Source organism: Thyridium curvatum (genome assembly GCF_004353045.1).
Source record: "Thyridium curvatum strain D216 chromosome Unknown NODE_72_length_212992_cov_80.570197, whole genome shotgun sequence".
Classification (NCBI taxonomy): Eukaryota; Fungi; Ascomycota; class Sordariomycetes; order Thyridiales; family Thyridiaceae; genus Thyridium; species Thyridium curvatum.
The window spans coordinates 183,581-205,261 of NW_022156827.1; the positions used below are offsets into that span (position 1 = coordinate 183,581).

At 54.5% G+C, this 21,681-nt stretch overlaps 4 protein-coding genes across 4 annotated transcripts; 3 read left to right on the forward strand and 1 right to left on the reverse strand.

Annotated features, from left to right (window-relative positions):
* Nucleotides 1-536: 536 nt before the first annotated feature.
* Nucleotides 537-6,056, forward strand: E0L32_009697 (uncharacterized protein; the record flags this gene model as incomplete). Its single annotated transcript, XM_031144690.1, has 1 exon — nucleotides 537-6,056. One exon carries the CDS (start codon nucleotides 537-539, stop codon nucleotides 6,054-6,056), a length of 5,520 nt encoding a protein of 1,839 aa, XP_030990590.1.
* A 488-nt stretch (nucleotides 6,057-6,544) lies between these two features.
* Nucleotides 6,545-8,059, forward strand: E0L32_009698 (uncharacterized protein; the record flags this gene model as incomplete). The annotated part of the gene is made up of 3 exons (XM_031144691.1): nucleotides 6,545-6,719; nucleotides 6,775-7,389; nucleotides 7,452-8,059. The coding sequence occupies 3 exons, from the start codon at nucleotides 6,545-6,547 to the stop codon at nucleotides 8,057-8,059; spliced, it is 1,398 nt and encodes a 465-aa protein (XP_030990591.1).
* A 4,491-nt stretch (nucleotides 8,060-12,550) lies between these two features.
* Nucleotides 12,551-18,049, forward strand: E0L32_009699 (uncharacterized protein; the record flags this gene model as incomplete). The annotated part of the gene is made up of 1 exon (XM_031144692.1): nucleotides 12,551-18,049. One exon carries the CDS (start codon nucleotides 12,551-12,553, stop codon nucleotides 18,047-18,049), a length of 5,499 nt encoding a protein of 1,832 aa, XP_030990592.1.
* Nucleotides 18,050-19,167: 1,118 nt separating this feature from the next.
* On the reverse strand, nucleotides 19,168-21,244 carry E0L32_009700 (uncharacterized protein; the record flags this gene model as incomplete). Its single annotated transcript, XM_031144693.1, has 3 exons — nucleotides 19,168-20,473; nucleotides 20,531-21,056; nucleotides 21,127-21,244. The coding sequence occupies 3 exons, from the start codon at nucleotides 21,242-21,244 to the stop codon at nucleotides 19,168-19,170; spliced, it is 1,950 nt and encodes a 649-aa protein (XP_030990593.1).
* Between the last annotated feature and the right edge of the window lie 437 nt (nucleotides 21,245-21,681).

Sequence of the window (21,681 nt, forward strand, 5' to 3'; positions counted from 1 at the left end):
GGTGTGGAGGTCGGCTGGTCCACTTTTGCGGTTGCCACGGTGAGGGCGTTGCATTGTTGATTGAAACTTGCCCGTTTGGGCGACCCTTTCCTCCCCACCTCAAAGAGACGCGGTTCTGGTCTGTCGCAAACTTGATGAATGTAAGTCCAGGAAGCAAGTACCGCCACATTCACGACAGTGAGGTCAATCAATTGGAAAGCCACGACGAGGCTCCAACAGTTTTGATTTTGTGCATTTATCACCCCCAACCTATTTTTAATTATTGCACTGGAAATTCGATATCACGAGGCATCGCCCCTCCAGCCTAACACCCGCTCGACGAAACAACAATAACAATCCTCCAGCGAGTCTCTACTCCCACTTCACACTTGTGTCGCGCTTGCGCTTGCGCACCGACGACTACATACAACAGATCGCGCCTACGAAGAGAGCAATACTCGGCTCTGCGCGACACCAGCATTCGGCGGTAGCTCGCGGAAATGTATTAGCATACATCGTCGCGCATCACCGGAATCCAGCTCCCCAACCAAGCAAACATGGAACACGCTTGGCTGGACTCCCTCTCTGAGGACTGGGTTTCTCAGCTTGGTTCAGATCCCTCACACCCTGCCCATAGCCTCTCGTTGCCGAGATCAACGAAGCGCCACGGATCAAGACATCGTTCCAAAAGCGGGCAGATCAAGCTCGCGCGCCCTGAGTTCGGGACCGTGCAGTCGCATTCAACACGGTCAGACAGTAGCAACATTCTCAGTGAGAGGAGCGCCAACGACATCAATATTCCTCTGTCACATCATGGGCCGTCCAAACTATCACAGGAGTTCAAGGCTTCATCATCACGCACTCGAGTGCCAGATCGGTCGGTCTCTGTCTCGACCACAGATTCCGTCATTCATAACACGGTTGATCGCAAGACGTCGGGCGCGTCGCCTCTCAAGGACAAAGGCGACACTCCAGAATGGAAACGGAGGCTGATCTATGGGGATCTTTCGTACGGAGAGCAGCGTGATCTTTTCACTTCAGCGGCAACAGGACTCGAGAACATCTTCAAGCCGCCTGTGATGGAAGGCAACGACCTCGAAGACCTAGATGAGGAGGAGGAGGATGACGCGGCGGAGTATCGGGCACAGCATAACGCCACAATGCCTTCGAGCCCGCCTATTCCCTCGGGCGAGGATTCTTCGATAATCCATGCCGATGATCCTGTCGCTCAACATGCGCAGGACCAAAACAGCCGACCGAAAACAAGAATGATGAATTACAGGCCAAACGATGAGTCCTCGATATGGAGTGCAAATACTGGGATGTCCGGGACGGCAGAAGAGGTGAACTCGCCCTCAGAGCCCAGCTTACCTTCAGTCCCTTCGCTGCCTGCCACATTAGTCGATGGTGCCGAGTCGCGCAAGGTCAGCGGCCAAAGCGTTCTGCGCCACGAGGACTTTAGTCCCATAGTGCTCACACATAGGACTCCTGGTCCTGGTGGTGCACGGCCCGGCCTGGTGTCTCTTGATGTCCAGCCTCACGACCTCAGACAGCGGTTGGAAAAACTGCGCCGCAACCAAATGAGGCTCGCCAGCGAAATCGATAGCGTCACAAACACATCTTTACCCTCGGCAGCCTTCGCGCCCTCCAACATAGACAACACGAGGGAATATGAGAAGATGGGTGGCTTCATCAACTTTCGCAGAGGTGGAAGGTCTGCCGAGGGCTCATTCCAGCATAGACCTCTCAGCCCGCCGCTGCCCACGGATACTTCCGAAATGCTTCCAGAGGAATCCTTGCAGGCGAGCACACCGAAGCAATTCCCCACCGTCAGGATCGATCAAGCCCAGGCAGCTCAGACGAGATTCTCAGCTGGTAGCCCCCCACTCCCACGGGCGCCGAACCCGAGCCCCGAGAAGAGAGACATCTCGGGTCAGACCACCGGAGGGAGTCCGTTGAAATTATTTGGACCCTATGATACTTTTACGAATCAAACTCTTATGCGGCGGATCAGCCAATTCGAAGATCAGATCTCCAATGGCTCCCAAACCTCGATTAAACGACATGCGCCAGCGCATGAGGCACCAGAGACATCGCACACAGAGCTGAACAAGGCATTTGTCGCAAGCCCTCAGAAAGTGGCCCCCGAAGAAGGTTCTCGCCGGCCATCAGCCCGATTCGGTGCTGGTGAGCTCGACGGGTACGAGTTTCATGAAGAAATGTCGCTGAATTCGCAGTCTGGTTTGGATGTTGCGGCGGAGACGGAAGGGTACGACGACATGTTTCCCCCCGGACATCAAGAACCGCACCATGTTCTCTCTGAGACTAGCCTTGTCGACGATGCTACTCCTGATGAGAGTAGTGATTTGGTTATCACCAGACGACGGCAACGCTCCAGTACTACAAGCACTATGCACTCTGCCAAACATCAGGGCACCTTTGACAAGGGCGATGTTTCTGAAATGTCATTACCAACGCATGGTAACGTAACCATGTCGACTCCTCAACGGCGTGATGCTACTTCGGAAAGCAAGCGGCCGAGGACTTCGCCTTCCAAGGATCCTACACCAAAACGTCGGCGGACTCTTCACAAATCTGACATCGCCTATGCTGCTGGGCAGTCCAAATTCGTCATTGATCCGGTTCAATCCTCTCACCAGCAAATGCAGTCTGTGATTGGGAGGAAACGGCGGGACGCCAGAGACGGAGATTTGCAGCAGCTGGCCAATCCAAGCGTACTTGCGGCGCGTCAAATACTGCGCCCTCGCACACCCACTCCTAGCCAGAGGTCCTCGGTACAGAGAGAGGCGCACCCATTTGATGCAGATGGCGACGAACCCCTGTCCGCCAAACAGCCCGCGCACCCTCTTCGTCCAAACGGGCCTCATCCCGTTGATGATGTCGAAGGAACGGACCGAAAACCTTCCATCAGAACAGAGGACTTCATCAACGAGGCCAACAAGATCATGGCAATCATTCGAAATAGGGCTGGTGTCCAAAGCGGACTCGCCAGTGTGGAAGAATCGGATCTCGAGCATGGCAATGCGCCACCCGAGGATGTCGATGACTCAGTTCAGGAGTCCACGAAGGAGCCGCTCTCAAGGCCTCCCAGTCGTGAGGGCCGCCCGATTCCCCGGATAGCTCCTCGACAGGAAGATCCGGAGCTCATCGCTCGTTTGAAGAAATACGAGGAGCGCAGTGATATGGGTGATGTCATCAACTCGTCCGTCCGCTCCATGAGTTTAGCTCAGGATGCAATCAGAGCGGCGAAGCAGGTCGAGGAGGGCATACAACATACCATTAGGCACAGCACCGCACGAGCCACAGTTGACCTCTACGAAGAGGTCATCAGTGATCCGCCCAACATTAGAATCTCTATGAATCCCGTCAAAATGGGATCTCAGCCTGGTCAGAACGGCGAAGCCGGTGACAGTCTTCGAGACGGGCTCAATTCTCGAGGGTCTTCCTCTGGGAATTCCACAGGAAGATCTATCCCAACCACATCATCTAGAGGCTCCGAATCGAAGAGAAGGATTGCCCCTGAGACCGTCTCACACCTCATCCCTGATCAAGTCGGCAACATGTTTCTAGATCGGCAACACAATATCTGGATCAAGAAGAAAAACCGAGAGCCTTCTAGGGGTATGCATAGCATTCTTCCGTCCGAGAATAGCGAAGACGATCCCTTTGCCGACATTCCAGACCTGTCTGTTGACATGACCATGGAGCTTCGCAATCTCGCGCGGAAAGCCGCGGCAGAAAAGACTGCAGAGCTTGCAGGCAATGCCAACCTGGCTCATAGCTCCCCACAAGCACAACCTCGGCACAACGCCAACTTCTCTGAGTATTCCAGAGTCTCTTCAGTGGAGCGGCCACCTTCCCAAAGGGACACCTCGATCTTGTCCCCAAGTTGGCTGATGAGCCAATTTGCCGAGACGAGCGACGACGAGGTTGAGCATGAAATCGGTATCTACGAGGACCGGAAACAGTACGATACTCCGAGGAGGAAAAATCTCACCATCAGCTTCTCCTCACCAATCGCCTCTATTATTCAGGATGTTGTTGCAGACAATCTCAATGAGAGCGGCTCTGAAGACGGTGGTGAAATTTCGTTTGTCCAAGCGGTTGAGTCTGGTCGCGGGCCTTCATTGAAGACGAAGAATCCTGCACGTGTGGTGCCGTTGAAGTCCAGGAGCGCCTCACTAGGCTCTGGAAAGCCGATGTCTCTCAGAGGAGAGACTTTCATCCCAAGGCCAGTTTCGCGTATTGATGAGAGAGACGAAGATTCGAGCCATGTCGCAGATGCCTCTCTGAGAAATCAAGAGCTCAGTGTGGTCGGCGATGAGCACATGTCAAACTCCATCTTGCATGAACAGCGCCAAACGAGTGTCAGCTTTGTGGTGGCAACACCGGCTCGACCCAAGGCTCGCGTTCAGTCCGATACTGAAGAGGTCCTGGCTGAATACGTGGGGATGTTGTCGTTGACCCCGTTATCAGAATTCACAATTCACGATCAATCCATGGGCCTCGAGGCCAGCTATATCCTCGGAAACCGGCATCTGGTCACCGGTGAAGGGAAGAAACGAATCATGTCACAGACTTTGAGGGACCTTGTTGACCGACTTACGGAAGTCGAACCTTTCTTGCCACAATGGGAAGAGATGGAAGAACTCAAGATCCAAGACAAGCAGCTCACGAGCTTACACATGCTCGATGAGTTCTGTGGTCGGTTGGTGACAATCGATGCGTCCGAGAACGCCATTCGAAATGCCAGTGGCATTCCAAACTCGGTGCGCAATCTGAGAATTGTGCACAACCAATTGTCAGAGCTCACTGCATGGGGCCATCTCTCCAATCTGCAATATCTAGACATATCGGGCAACGACATCAAAACGCTGTCTGGGTTGAAGAACCTGGTTCACCTGCGCAGCGTCAGGGCTGACAATTGCAATCTGAGAGACATCAACGCCCTGAAGGGCCACGACGCGCTCCAGAGCTTGAGAGCCCGCAACAACCAGATAACTAGTGTCGATTTCCACGGAACGAGACTACAGAGACTGACCGAGCTGGACCTCGAAGGGAATCAGCTTACCGAAGTGCTCAATCTTGACCAGTTGCCCTGTCTGTCGTCCTTGAATCTTCAGAACAACAAGCTCGAGTCGCTATTCACGGAGCTCAATCAACACCTGAACTCGCTCAGAGTCCTCAAAGTGAGTGACAATCACTTAAGAAGCCTCGATGTCAGCGGTATGCCACTGCTGCACGTCCTCTACGCCGACAGGAATCGGCTCGTCACTATGGAAGGCTTTCCTGGAACACCGCGACTCGACAGTTTGTCATTGAGAGAACAACTTGGTTCAACCTCACTGGATGTTTCAAGTGTGTACTACGCGTGCGAAGTTCGGAAGCTGTACTTGTCTGGAAACTTGCTCAAGAAGTTTGAACCTCCGACTGAGTTTCTCAACCTTCAGCTGCTCGAGTTGGCCAACTGTGGGTTGGAATCGCTCCCTGAAGACTTTGGTCAGCTGATGCCGAACTTGAGGAAGCTCAACCTGAACTTCAATGCCATGGCCGATCTCAAATGCCTCCGGAACATTCCGCGCCTGAAGAGGCTTTTTGCGGCAGGGAATCGACTTGGCAGTGCGTTATCCACGGTCGAAGTGCTGGCCGAATTCCCTTTCTTGGCGGAAGCGGACTTCAGGGACAATCCAATCACCCAGGGCTTCTACAGCCCTCTGCAGGTTGTCGCATCGGTGGACCGCCAATGCGCGGTTGATCCCTTTTTGCTGCCAGACGCGGATGTTGAACGCGACCAGGCATACTGCAGTCGGCTGGACTTGGGTACGGGGATGCGCCGTCGAATCTACGAGCAGGTTTACGGAGAGTCTTGTCTCCGACTGAAGAAGTTGGATGGCCTTCCGGCACGCAAGGACATCGCTCAGGTCCGAGACTCTGTGTGGATGGCACTGGTCATGAGAGGTGTCGTCCCGGGTGAGGACGGGACTTTGTTGGAGGCAGTCGAGTCCGAGAAGCAACTTGAAGAAAGCCGGTGGGCAGCAGAGGACAGCTTCGCATGAGGAACTCGGACTTGAGCCTGTTGATTTCTCTGCTTGTATTGAAAATTATTGTATTGTTACTGGCGCAGGCTTTGCGAGGGAGCTCTTTGTTTTTAGAGGAGTTGGGATAAAGGAGGCTGGCTAGGATGGGAGAGCATGGACAGGATGATGTGTACTTAATGACGAGCATTGATCAATGATAAATGAACAGAAGCCCTTTGATTGATTAGGGTCGAGAAACCAAATTCACCATCACCATGCAGATGTATGCTCATTGAGTATGGATCTTTATTATTGTAGGCATTAGGTTGTCACAAATGTGCTGAGTTCGTTTGTAAATTGTGAGGTTGCAAGCATTTGGACACAAGCCTTGATGGCTATTGACTCCGAAGTATTGCCGACCGCGACATGGCCTCTTTTACGCGTGTCCAGAAGCTCCATCTCAGATCAGTACCCCGCCAACAACATTGATCTTTTCTTCCCGAAACCGCCACCAGTCAGATCACAACATGGCTGGGAAACCGGGAAGCAGGACAGTGGTCTTTTTCCACCCAGACTTGGGTATTGGCGGCGCAGAACGACTGGTCGTGGATGCCGCGGTCGGCCTTCAGAATCGAGGCCACCGGGTGGTCATCTTCACCAGCCATTGCGATCCCCAACATTGCTTCGAAGAGGCCCGTGATGGTACGTATGAAGCTTTGTTTTTGGCTTGCTGGTCACACCACAGTATTGATCATAGCTTTCTTAGGAACTCTTGATGTCCGAGTCCGTGGCAACACCTTGGTTCCTCCGTCGATCCTGTCGCGATTCTTCATCCTTTGCGCCATCCTCCGACAACTACACCTCATTCTACAGGTATACTTCACCTCCGAACTTGCAGCCCTGCAGCCGACATCCTTCTTCGTCGACCAGCTGTCTGCTGGATTGCCGCTCCTTCGATTCCTCTACCCAAAAGTCGGCATCTTCTTCTACTGCCACTTCCCGGACCTGTTGCTGGTGCAAGGACGGGCTAAATGGTGGAAAGGGGCCTACCGTGTCCCATTTGATGCGCTGGAGCGATGGAGCATGAGTTTTGCGGACACAATCGCTGTGAACTCCAAGTTCACAAAGGGCGTGGTGAGCAATACGTGGCCGAGCTTGGCGAGGCAGCAAGAATTGCAGGTTGTCTATCCATGCATTGATACGAAGCCCAAGAAAGATGACAACGCTCCTGCCGGCGACTTGGTCTGGAACGACAGCAATATCATCCTTAGCATAAATCGCTTCGAGAGGAAGAAGGACGTTGCGCTGGCGATCAGGGCGTTTGCGGGGCTACCGAAGGAGAAGAGAGTGGGCGTCAAGCTTGTCGTTGCCGGTAAGTGGGATGCGCTGTATCGCCTCCGGTTCTCAGTTACAGATAACTAATTCGGAATGTAGGTGGCTACGACAATAGAGTTGGCGAGAATGTCCGCTATCACAAAGAGCTCGTCTCCCTCGCCGATGGTCTTGGGCTGAGCCATGCCACGACCAAAACCATAGTCACGGCGCTCAACGTGCCCGAGCAAGTCGAAGTCCTCTTCCTGCTCTCGGTTCCTGGCACCCTCAAGAACATGCTGCTGCAGTCCGCTCGCCTGCTCGTCTATACGCCGGCCAACGAGCATTTTGGCATTGTGCCTCTAGAGGCCATGCTCTCCGGAGTTCCGGTACTCGCCTGCAACACGGGTGGTCCCACCGAGACAGTCGTGGAGGGCGTGACTGGCTGGCTCAGGTCTCCGGAGGAGGTTGGACAGTGGACCGACGTGATGGACATGGTGCTCAACAACATGACGGCGAAGGAGAGGGCTAAGATGGGCAAGGCAGGGCCAGAGAGGGTGAGGGCCAACTTTGGCGATGTCCAGATGGCCGAACGGATCGACCTCCTTCTGGACAAGATCGAGGAAGTGAGCGCAAAGAGGTCTTCTATCAAGGGCGTGGTCACCTTGTGCATGGTGGGCGTCTTGGTCGCGCTGGGAGGCTTGATCATGAGAATGGTTGGGAAGTGGTAGACAAGAGTGCGGGCTGTAAGATGATGCATTTGAGATATACCCCGGGTTCTTTCCGTGTTTGCTAGGTAAAAAAAAATTTGTAGTCAATCATGACTTCTTCACAGTTCTCGACTCTATCCCGGTTGGTGTATGTGTTAACAACCCAAACCACAATGTATCAGTCACATTTCGGCAAGATGTCATGCAGACCCAGGCGACCAACTCACTTCATGCGGTCCCGATCCGCCCATGCTCGGGTTCTCCAAGGAACCCCGAAGGTTGATTTATATGCGAGGAGCTCCTGTACCGTCAGTTGCAACTGTTGGGATCGGGATGTCGGTTCATGCCGCGGGTCCTGCTGTCAGACGGCTTGGCATTGTCAGAAGCTAATGCCCGCCATTCGAAGTGGTCGAGAAGCTGATCGTCAAATTAGCCCCGCCCGGAGAACCCAAGCCCACGGTACCGGGGGGCAACCACCTGCCTCAGTGGGTTCTACGGCCAAGAACCTTGAGGGAGGAGGTCCGATAGTTTGTACGTGTTGTGGTGCTTCCGGAGATGAAGCCCCTTCATCCTCTCTACGCCCTACGAAGGACCTGGGAGGGTCTGGTCCGGAAGGGGACTCCGTAGAGATCTCTGCCAGATGGCGTTTGCCATACGTGGGGAGAACGGGAGGCCAGGCAGAGTCAAGCAACTATCATTCACGCTCTAGATTCATTCAGGAGGCATTACCAGGTAATTCGATTACAATCAATCTGGTACTCGTAATATTGTGGGAGGCAGGCATCTTCTTGTTGTATGCAAGAATAGCACCATGTGCCTCGAGACGAGCAGAACCAACCATGGTGGGGAGGCACCCTTATTGGGCATCAATGCTATGGCAGATCTCAACGGCCCATGGTGGAACTGAGTACAAAGGCTGTTCGAAATGGAACATGGCTCTTCAGACATTCCAATCCCTTTCGTGAGGCATTTTCTGAGCAACTGATACCCTGGTTGTGTCGTTGGGTCTGGAGCCGAGCTGTCAAGCAGCGGACCTCAAAGATCACAAGCACCTCTGTCGAATCTGTACAGCCCCTACAAAGAAGAACTGGGGCTTGTTAGCAAGGTGGTTCTGTTAACCTCGTCTGAATAGGATCCCAGCGATGCGGTTCCAGCCAAGAACGCTACGCCTGGCTAGGCATCCGACCGGTTCTTTTCGGAGCTGTAAACCATATGCATCGTCTGGAGACCCTTGAAGCTGTGAGTAATTCTGTGCGTAACGGAGTTTTGGCATCATGAATACGGACAAGTGCTTCTTCTCAGTGGGGGTTAGCTGCCTGGGCAAGGGGCATTCCGGATTACGCGGAACCCCGGAAGGCACCTGCATGTTGAACAGACCAATTTCCGACCCCGGCTCCTGAAAGTGATGTGATGAATATTAAGGACGAGCATGGATCGTACTAAACCCCTTGTCTATTATACAAGTACACCAAGCACACCGGGGAGGCCAAACACCAAACAAAGCCAAGATTTCCAACCAATGTTTCCTGGCAGCCACTGACCGTTCGAAAGGTATACCTAATAGGTACTGCCTGCTACGAAGCTTTTAGATCCGTCTGCAAAGTTTTGCTCGCCGACGACCGTCCATCGAGGGGCTGAAATAACGGAGGCGAAAGTTGGGCATCAAAAAAGGCGAAACCGGACCTCGAGGCCTAGGCCCGGGCCCGTTGTTGCGCCGTTGGGAAGAAACGGAGAGTGATAGTGATGATCCATGACTCGGTCTCTCCTGTTCAAGTCAAGTACCGTGGACAATGTAGATACAATACCTACCATGTGCATCGAGGGAATGCCTTTTGACCGTATCGACCTGTCCTTGTCCTTATATTTTGACATATCGGCGCTGTGGTGGAGTGCAAGATTATCGATCGACAACAAACACGACCGTTCAAGCTTCGCTTATATTGCTTGTAGAACGTGGGATGTTGGATATCTGTTCAACGTTTAGATAGCAGGACAATTCTGACCAGACTTAACAGTGTCCTGCAACGGAAGCATTTGTCTTGAATGCCAGTCCAAGAGGTTACAAGCATCCTTGGATATCTGGTTGAAGTCGACCAGTAACACTTGGTGCTCCACAGAGCATCCGGGCCACAACCAGTGATTGACATGTCACTCTTCTCTGCGAAGAGGGCCTCGATGGAGTTACAGCACCCCAGACAGGAGCATTCCCCATCACCCATCACCCGTAGGCCATGGTATGGCATACCTACAATAAGCATCCATGGTCAAGCAGCTTTGGTATGCCCCTCTAGCTAAGTAGTGGATGATGTCTCAAAGACGAACCGGCCCGTCTGTCTCGGGCTAGAGCATTGGTGGCCAACTAGTGTTATCTGGTGGTTTGTTCTCCGGGCCGGCTCGACCAGACTTCCCCTTCCCCGCGACCAGCACCGCAAAAGCTTGGGGCGGCTTCTAGACCTTTCACGTCCCGGTCCGAACCTGCAACCGCACTTGAGGTCGCAGAATGGTCTCAGCGACAGTTGTGGGCCATTAATGATAAAGACTATGGAAGGAAAACTAGAACAATCGTACATGAGGGGGGGGGGGGGGGGGGTATGGTGCTCCTTTTGTGGGCTGATGTAGAATACATCTATGAGCAAGTACTTTGTATGGCGCATGAACTGCTCTGCTTGTGTTATGTGGGACATTGCCTGTTTGCCCTGGGGAAATGAGTAATGATGTCAATGCAGCTTGTGCAGCTTCACATTCATGGACAAGCACGTAAGCATTGGACCCATCGCAGCCTTGCCACTGCCAGTCTGGTCAATCCAACAGGATTGAGCCTTGAGATCTGTCATGCGCACGCACGCCCTCCAAGGACAAACTCGAGGATGACATCTCCCGGTGCCCATGTTGCCGCATTAATTACCACAAGCCGACAAACAACATGGACGCGGGGTCTGACATGGGCGACGAGGACGAGGTTGGGTGTGGAAGGTACCTCTGTCTTGTACTCTGTCTGGGAGGGACTCGGTAGAGACCTTGCAGGTGCACCATTACCGGATGAAATTGACGGGTCGCGTCAGTGGAGGCTTGAATGGCCCCATGTAACTCCATCCGCAGGCAAAGTAGCATCGAGTCGGGGTACTTCAGGCTTGCTAGCCCCCTTTTGCAGTCGAGCTAGGTACAAGTACCAGCCCACAGTGCAGTCCTGCAACCGTGCGCTCCAAATGACGCCCTATCAGCCAAACAGGTACCTTGCCTTGACTGGCTAGAAAGCCGATCTGTCGGTGCGTGCATGCAGATGGTGCCGGTCTGGCCAACAATTGCTCGACTGCCACCACCAGCCATCCAAGCCATCTTGTTGCCGTGCCCATGTTCATGTTCACCTCGCTTCTCGGCCAGGGTTGCGACCTTGGGGTCATCCTGGTCTTCGTTCGAGTATGGACCATGCTCAACCCACTTTTTGAATGAAGTGACAGGAGATGCAGCTAAAGGGAAATGGGGAGGGAGTAGTTACTTGTACAAGTACACACACCGATGTAGGTACCTCTCGCTTCTGGAACTGGGAATGCATTCGCAAACCGTCACAGGCAGAGTGCGATCGCTTTTCCTGTTGGCTGAAGCCATAGCCCTCTGGTTTTGATAGTCCTGGAGTTTTCTGTTGGGAAATTTTACTTAGGTAGGCAAGTAAATATCCTGGAGGCATTCTCGGCTCTCAGAATACTGCACTCATGTTGGGTGCTTGAAACCTTTGACTCTCTCATGGGCACATCAGATAGTAAAGGGTGGGCTTCTCAGGCTGCTTTAGCTTCCCCATGTCGTGGTGGTTGTCTTGCTACCAGGGCTCTGTCAAAGTACCTAAATTGCCCGGGTACCTCCCTCTTGCTCGACTTTGTGGTTGGTCACTGCGCCAAATCACCCGCCAAATTGCTGGGATTTCCTAGCACCAACCCCAGGGAAAGCAAACCGTGCACGCTGAGAGCATTGACAGTGCCTCGCACTTCCATTTCCAGACCGCACACACTCCAGTCACCACCACTCGCGACTCCTCTTGTGCTACTGCCTCGATTCTCCAGCCTCCCAGCAGTTCTCGTCCATGCGGGAGAAGAGAGGGCACTGCGCGCATACAGACCACCTGTGAGCCAGTCTTGGTTCCTGGCGAATTCCGGCGGTGCGCTACTGCGCTGTATCACCCTTTCTCCCCAGTCCCGGTCAGGTCTCGGTTCCGTGGGCGAAGATTCCCAATTGTTGCTTCGCGAGTACATGCTTCATGGCCTTGATGAATACATGTAAGTGATTTCCTGCCTGCTTAATGTTTGGGTGGCTGTCGCTCTTTCTGTGCACAAACTTGTCACCAATGCGTCAACATTGCTTGATCCAGCTGCAGCTGCCCCGTCGCTGCCTCCCCCCTCCCTCGTCCCTTCGACCCATTCGACTCGTCTTACCTCAATACCTGCATGCTGATTCAATTGTTGTACAACATAGCGAGCGCATCGAGCCACAGCACGCCTTGCGCTGCCAACATCTGAAGCCATGGAGGCTCCCTTCGAGCTGCCCATACAGGGGCCGATGGGAGGCTTGCCGATCATGAATCCAGCATCACAGCAGCAGCAATCAGGCCAACAGCCCCCTCAGGCCCGAACATCACCACAGCGTATTCGGAGCCAGAAGGATTCTTCATCTTCTGTAGTACGAGATCGCGATGCGAGATTAAGGAGGTCTCCCACAATCACTGGGAAGGACGAGGAACGAAATGCGGCACGAGTTGGGAAACCCAGAATGCGGCTCTCGCCTAATGCCTTGCCAAAGTCGTTGCTCCCTGTCACAGAGAGGAAAATGCAAGATGGGCCAAAGACCGACAAGCGAGTCAAGAAGGACACGGAGGGCGAGAAGTGGGACATTGCGCCGGACGGTTCGTCAGCCGGGCGCGAAGGCAGGCAGTTTACGGTTGCGAATGTTGGAAACAATGGACGCATCTACCTGCGACCCTCAGTTCGCCCAGCCAACCAACGATACCCACAGCCGCATTTTGTCTTTCCTATGACACCACCCAGCACGGCGGGCCTGGATAAGTTGACGACCGAGGAGACGAAGGCAGGCGAGGAGCTTGACAGGAATCAGCTGCACAGCGGCCAGTGGACGCCAAGTCTGATTCCATCTACGCCGAACACAACGAGGAAGGCTTTCTTACCCGAGGGGAGGCAAGGCGGTCACCGCCGCGCCATTTCAGATTCTACCATCCCCGACACCAGCGTTGCTCGAGAATCAGACATTGGTGGCTTCAAAATAGTCATCACACAGCCTGGAGACGATCAACGACCCAAGACCGTCGAAGACATCGACCCAACTAATGGATTGCTGCTCGATGTTGCTATTCCCTCATGGAAGTTGGGCAATCCGCGCTTTACTTTAAGGGGTACTCCTCTTATTCGGGGATCATCATACGCCCCGACGGAGGAGTTTCCCGCTAGTAATCGTTCCATTCTGGACCGGACGCCAAGGAACATGACGCCCCGACCAGACTCGTCTCTTCCTCAACGGCCTTTCCAAGTCAAACTCCCTCCAGGTCGCTCAGGAGTGTCTTCTGGACCTGCCTCGCCACGGATGCTGATGCCTTTGCGCGCCACCTACCTCTCCACCCATCTCGTCATCGAGCCTGCAATGTTCGATCCTCTGACTTTCAAACCGGCATGTGATGATCGGACCATCGTGAGGTATTCACCAAGTACAAACGCCGTCACTGCAGCGACTCCCCCACGACTCGTAGCGGAAATCACATCTCCGACATTTCTGGACTACGAGCTCCTCTCCGACTTCTTCCTTACCTATCGTTCATTTTTGGAACCGTCAGATCTACTGCGCATGCTGGTCGCCAGACTTCGGTGGGCCTTGGCACGAGACGACGAGATCGGCATGGTTGTTCGGGTTCGCACATTCGTTGCGCTCCGTCACTGGATCCTGAACTACTTCATGGACGATTACGTGATCGACTACAGCCTCCGGGTCACCTTCTGCAATCTCCTCAATGATTTTGTCGAAGAGTTATCGCAGGATCCGCGCGGCCTCAAAGTCCAGCTCAAGATTCTTTCCGAGTTGAAAAAGTGCTGGCGCAGGGTCTGCGCACAGTACTGGGACGGTCCTGAGTTCGACACCGCATTGGATCCCAACGGCCCTATTGCCCCCGGAGGCATTGCCGGTCACCGCAATGCCAGTCTGGATCCTAGCTTCTGGGAGCAGGAAGACGATGAGGCTCCTCCACGACTAGATGAGATTGTCGCACAGATCAAAAATAGCCAGGGGCACACGAGTTTCTACGCCGATGTCTCAAGAGCTGGCCATCTCGATTCAGTTGTCCATGACGATCGACCAGGCACCCCTGAAGACAGAATCACGGCTGGCGATTCCTACGATAGACATCAAGCCTCGCCTACGAGCATCACCAGTGTCGACGTGATTTCTTGCTCCTTCCCGTCCAAGGTCAAGCCCGGCACGCAACATACAGACCCTTCTCCCCTAGCAGCCCATCCGGTAGACCCCCTGTCCCTCTCGAACGCCATGGGCCCAATAGCCACAACACCACGAGCTCTTACTGGGAAACGAGTTCGGCCCACTCAACACAAGCGCAATGTTAGTCTGACTGACTCTCTGAGAGATCATCCCATCATGTCAGACCGGCATTTCTTCAAAGATACGGACCTCATTATGAGCATACCATATGCAGGCAGCCTGGTTCGAGGCGCTATGTTACCACCTGGCCAACCTTTCGTGGAAGTCATCCCGCCCAGCTCAGCAGGAGGACAGAGCCGACAGACAACCCTATTTCAACCTCATCCTCTCGAAGCAGAAAAGGAGAAAACCTCTGCATCTGCTGTGTCGAGCCAGGGAATGAGGAAGCTTTTGGGTAGTGTACGGCGCGCGCTGAGCACCAAAATCCCGGGCGCACCCGCAACCCAAGGGAGTCTGTTAAGTATTAGACCCATCAGCCCGCGTGGCGCCACGAATAGACTACCTGGCACGGCAGTCGTGCCACAGGCGACACTGCGTGTGAACGGGGCCCGTCCGCCGGTAAGGATCGATCTTCTTGGAGCCGAGGTCGCAGAAGATTTCAAAAAAGCAGTGCGAGAAGACGCAGCAGCTGAGGCTGCCAAGATCGAATACGACTTGCCCAGTCCGATTTCTGTACGCATCCCGGATGAGAAGCTGGAATACTCGGCAGCGCATTTGGATTCTGCCTTCGATGTCCTCGGACAGATGGAAGACCGTCCATTCAGCGACATGGGTATCACAACTGGCAGCAAGTCTATTGTCATCGTGGACGACACATTACAATTGGAGGCGCCCTCAATGGCAGGGGCTCTTCCTGCCGTCAACTCTTCGGTCGAAGCCTTCGCTGAAACCTTCATGCCGGATCGCGGGGATCTAACACCGCCCAACACACCACCTGATCGAGCTATGGGCGGGACGCCTCGAAGATCTTCATACATCTTGAGCCAGCATGTTTTACGGCCGTCCACAGCAGCCGACTCACTTCCCCCAATCACCCCTGAGATGACTGCGCTCGCGCGTGAGGCCGAAGGTCGTCCCTCTGTGGATACGATGCATCTATCCCACGACTTTGCTCGTCCCTCCATCGACTATGTTCGGCAATCATCAGATCGCCCTCCTTTGAGTGCCTTCCGTATGCACACAAGACAGCACTCCAGCCGTTCTTACATATCGAACAAGTCGTTCGGCAGGCGACGGTTTGCATCACTGACGAGCGGCGGAGTGCCACCGACGATCCGAAGCTTTGATGCCACCACCTATTCGGAAGGTTCTGTGGATGCGTTGGGAGAGGTGCCCATGCCCCAGCCGCTTCGTGTCCTGAGGCGCAGGCCCGGCGGCGATCTCAGAGCGGTAGAACATGTTGGACAGTTGGATCATGCCCCGCTGCGTAGGTCGCGGTCGGTCGGATCGTTGACAACCTATACCGACTCCATCCAAAGCTCTTTCATGCGAAGTCCAGTGCAGGACTCAAGCGGTTTTGTCGACGTGGTCTCCAGCAATTATTCGCGCGATAGGGACGAGACGTTTTCCCTCGGAGCCATTGCCGAACAAAAGCCCAAGCGTCAATTATCCTTGTTCAGCACTCATTCTTCCAAACCCGTAATGCGCCCATCATTTGAGGCGGAGGCTCAAAAGCTTGCTCAGATTCCAGACGACGTGGATGACGATGGTGGCGTCGAATCAGCACTGTTGAAGCTGGAGGGCAAGTTTGAAAAGAAGTCACCACGGCCGTCTCTGGTCCCGTCGCAGACCACCCAGGACCCAACCGAGGTGATAGCCAAGCGCCAGTCTAGCAGCGATGCGACGGCCAACACAGAAGAGAAGCGGGAACACCGCCATCAACATGTCGGCGAGGGCGCTGTGCTGGCCCAAGAGGATGATGTACACGACAATGAGCAAAAGCCCACAAGTAATGCTCATCAAACAAGCCTGCTGAGTGTGCCACAATCAAGCACGCGACTACATGAAGAGGCACAGTCGTTCTTTGCTGGTTCGAACGAGTCGTACTCCTCGATCCCTCTTCTCGAGCGTGGCCTGACAGATGATGGGCGCAGTAAAGCGGAGACGCGCGAATGGACAAACCACTCCATCTTGGATGATGCGCCCACACCATCGGCACTATCGGAACGAGATGATCAAAACTCGAAGCCTACCTCTTTTGAGTTTGCGAGGCCGACACACAATGGTGGACATGCCGATCAGGACGAGGGAATGCCCCAAAGCCCCGGAGAAGGAACCGTGTCGTTCCTCGATGACGAAAGTAATGGAGGGAGTGATCTGTCATCAGAGTTTTCGGCTGATCTGAGTGACGAAGACGAAGACCCCCTTGAATATCGCGGGGGCAGGCTCACGAGATCCAACACCGTTGCTTCAAGACTTCCCGCACATCCCTTGGGCGACCCGGACGAGCCGCCGTCGCTTCCCCAGTCGGCCCTGCCGCCGCCACCTCTGGGCCCGCCGCCCTCGCCTCCCTCGACAGTGCACCAAGCAGCAAGGAGAAACCTCTCTGAGACGGAAAATATACCTCAGCTGCACGATCACCAGCTGTGGGAGGAGAAGCCCCTTCCCCCGACGCCTGACACGGCTCCGACCACCGTCAGCCACTCGCCTTCTTTGGGATCACCAGATCCCACCGGGAGGAAGGAGGCTCTTCGCAACGCACCAAGGATGCTTGAGTCTGGAGTCGCACGCAAGTACTCTGTCCATCTTCCCTTCATCCTTGCCTTCGATTCGGAAATCCTTGCTCAGCAGTTCACCCTCATCGAGAAGGATGCTCTGAATGAGATTGACTGGAAAGACCTCATCGAGATGCAATGGAAGAACGCCGAGAACAGCGACGTGCGCTCCTGGGTCGACTTCCTGCGGAACACAGACGCCCACGGAGTGGAAGTCGTGATTGCTCGTTTCAACATCATGGTCAAATGGGCTGTATCGGAAGTCATCCTCACGCAGGACATCGAGGAGAGAGCTCGTTGCATCATCAAATGCATACACATCGCGTCTCACTGCCGAAGATATAGAAACTTCGCCACCATGAGCCAGCTGACCATCGCGCTTACAAGCAAGGAAGTCAGTAGGCTGACAAAGACTTGGGCGATGGTTCCCGCTCACGACTTGCAAACTCTTCGCGACCTCGAGATGCTTGTCACGCCAACACGAAACTTCTATAATCTCCGGGCCGAGATGGAAGCTGTGGGCATCGAGAGCTGCGACACTGGGTGCATTCCATTTGTTGGTGTCTACACTCACGATCTACTCTTCAACGCGCAGCGGCCGTCAGAGATCGCAAGCTCTCCCACCACCGCACCGCTGGTCAACTTTGAGCGGTGTCGAATCGCGGCTTCTATCGTCAAGACGCTATTGCGTCTGCTAGAAGCAAGCACGCTGTATGATTTCCAGCCTATCGAGGGGATCACAGAGCGTTGCCTTTGGATGAGCGCCCTGTCCGACGAGGAAATTAGGCGTTACTCTCAAGCCTTGCAGTGATCTGCAATCACCGAGGCTGCGATCCTTCGACACAGCGTCACCCATTCCAACCTGTACATCACACAAAACATACATACAGCATAGATCATCTTCCGCCCACGCGTTCACGGATTGTACTAGTACGAAACCTTGATATCCCCTCGCCGGTAGTATCTACCCGAGCCGACAGCAAAATATCTATGCACGCGCAACGTTCGTTTACATCTGCCATTGGCGCACACGACACGGCCCTGGTCGCTACGGCTGCTGGCAACAAGAGGCCAGAGGAATACAATCTTCTCCTTAATCATTAAACAAAAGAGACGAAAATGAGAATATTCCGACGAGTATTTAACGACCAGCCAAGACACGTCTTCTCCTTTTTTTTCTGCTTCTTTACTTTGCTTTTCCGTCAACCGCCTCGCCCGGCTTTGCTATTCTCTTATTATCTCTTGTGTTATTTTTGGTACCCGCTCGCGAAACGACGGGTTTTTGGATCCGGGGATTGCTTTCTCTTTGGCAAAGCGCGGCGTCAAAGTCTTTTCTTTTTTTTTGCAATTAGGGAGGGAGGGATCTTGCCGCTGTGGACGCGTGCATATCGGACAGGGAAAATGGCAGAGTCAGGGGCAGAGAAATCCCAGCCTCATACATACATGTATGGCTTGCCGGCATCGCCCACGGAGTTTTTCTTCCCTTTGTCACTTTTTTGAGCCTACGTCACCACCACTTATACCCGGCGTAGTGTGAGTCAGTTTGAGGTCGAGGGGGGGGAGATGGTAGAGTCTGCTTGCATTGGGGAGGCAAGAGAGGAAAGGGACGAGAGTCATCTAGCTGAGGATGCCGAGACAGCAGTGCGGTCTGCTCAGTACTGTTCTTCCATGCAGAGGACCCTGGGGCGGCGAGGGCGTAGTAGTAGCAGGCTGATGAATGAAAGAGAATCCGAATGATCGCATGTTCTTCACTGACCCGAAATGTGATGTTCAAGCTGTTTGTTGGAGGGATGCGAAACCAACAACCGCAGCGCGGCGAAATCAATGGACCAACCGCCATGCTGCTGCCAGGACGAATAATATGTGTTGCTTCTATGTAGGGGTATCTCAAGTGAAAAGAAAAGACCATTCATATATCCTCCAAAGCAACTAATCTCCAAAGCCCTCAAACTCGTCAGTAGCAGCAGCAGCAGCGCTGGCAGCATTACTGCCCTTGGCTTGTTGCTGCTCGTTCTTGCGCCGGATCTGCCCGATCAAGTCGTCCAGCTTCTTCTGGTCTTCCTTCTCCTGGTCCGTCATGTGCGCATACCTCTCGGCCTCGCGCTTCTTCCTCCTCTTCTCCCGCCTCGCCACCCGGACGTCCTCCTTCTCGTGCTTCTCGCTCCACGCCTCGTTCTTCTTGCGCTTGGCGCTGCTCTTGCCCTGCTGCGCCGCGCTCTCGCCGCTGGCCGCGCTCGCGGCCGCAGCCGCAGCCCACTCTTCGGCCTCGGCCTGCCTCTTCTTCTCCTTGGTCTTGTCCTTGAACCTGATCTCGTTGGCGTCTATGCCCAGGCCGAGGCCGCGGTCGATGTCGAGCCCCCTGAGCTCCGGCATCTTGGGCAGCTGGACGAGGCCCCAGGCGTGGGCCTGGTTGACCCAGTCGAGGTCCTTGATGCGGAAGATGGAGGTGGCGCGGTGCTCCAGGTAGAAGCGCGCCCACGAGACAAAGGCCCGCTGGGCGAGCTGGAAGACCTCGCGGTCGGCGACGGCCTGGCTGCGCAGGCCGGAGGTCATGCGGTCCGCCTCCTCGGGAGCTATGCTGATGGCAGGGTGGGTGAGCTCGGCGATGGGCGTCCTCCGCACGTCCATGAAGGGTATGAAGCCGTCCTCGGTCGGCAGAAGCATGACGACGGCGAGACCACGGCGCCCGGCGCGACCTGCACGGCCACAGCGGTGCAGGAAGGTTTTGGGGTCCTGAGGGGGGTCTATCTGGACGACGAGATCGACCTGAGGGATATCGATGCCTCGGGATGCGACATCGGTCGTCAGCAGGATGGTTGGCGACGATGATGTTGTGAACTTGAGGAAGTTTCTGTCTCTGACTTGCGGCTCAAGTTTGCCGTGGAGAGGGATGACCGAGAACCCGTCGGGGAGCAGGGACGGCAGCACACTGGCAAAGTACTTGACCGCAAAGCAGGTCGACAGGAACACTATTGACCTCATTGGCGTGGGGTCCAAGCTCTGGAGCAGCTGCATCAAGGCCGGGAACTTTTGGTTTGCTGGTACTGTCAGGTATGACAGCTGTAGGCTGGCTGGTGTTCTCTTCTCTTCGATTATACCCCCGTCCTTGAGGTTCTTGACAGTCACAACAATACGTCGGGGGTTGCGCAGGTTGACCCTGATGAGCTCGCCCAGGGCATCACTGACACTGGCCGAGAAGAGCCCATTTCGCCTCTGCTTAGGGAGATAACCAAGACTACGAGCAATATGATTAGCATTAGGGAATGCATGGCGGGAAAGGGGGCCTGCGTACATCCGTTGCAGTTCCTGTGAGAAGCCCATATCTAGTAGACGGTCTGCTTCATCCAACACGAGTACCTCAAAGCTCGATTGCGAATTGACATGTGGGCTCGACAGGAGCTCAGCGAGACGGCCCGGAGTCGCAACAAGCACATTAGGCGAGTGGCGGAGGAACGACGACAGGTCGGCGGCCGGCTTGGTCGTGCCGCCTACAAGGAGCTGGGGTACTATGACGGGTACGGAGCTGGCGGGTCGCTTCTCGTCGCCCTTGAGATACGGCAGCAGCTCGGCGGAGGGTTGATGAAAGGCGAGGAGAGAGAGAAGGACGTTGTAGATCTGCGTTGCCAATTCGCGGGTTGGCGATATGATGATGGCTCCGACATGGTGCTTCTTCATGGGCTCCCCCAGCCGCAGCAGCTTGCTGATGACAGGAATGAGAAAAGCCAACGTCTTGCCGCTGCCGGTGGTGGCCTCCACCACAACATCAGAATTGCCTGTGAAGAGTGGTATGACGGCAGCCTGAACCGGAGTCATCGAGGCTGGTTCGGTGTTAGTCGGGGGTTGCTTCAAAGCTCGGCCCGGCCGTTCATCGGGTGGGAATCGACTTACAGTATCCGAAACTCGATACGGCCTGGAGAAGAAAGTCATCAAGTGGAGGGGCCAGGGCATCCCAGGCTCTCGAGCTCTGGGATGAGCCCTTTTTCTTTGATTTTTGATCAGGTGCCATGATCAATCATGGGATGCTGTACCCTGTAGAGGACTGTTTAGAACAGCCGGAGGCTACTGCGAGGAGAGCAACGCACTGATCTCATCTGCTGAAAGGGAGAAGGCATCACCATCAATCTCGATAATCCGTTTCTTTATGCAAGTCTTATCGGGCTCCGCGATTCTGAAATTTTTAGCGGGTCCTGGCGGTTTGACTTGTTATCTACATGTGACTTCTGGGCTTCTGGAGGGTCCATTCAGTGCTCGGAAGAGTCGGGGACCAGGGTGGTCCGATAGCGCCAGCAGCCCTGAAATTTTTGCGCCGTCTACCAAATCACAGCTGAACAGGTGGTGCTAACAGGGGCGCGACATGGGCAGGCCGGGCTGGGAGGCCCCTCCACATGCCTCGAGTCTTTGACTCGAGTGCTGACTCTACTCAGTGTGCGTGTGTGTGTGTGT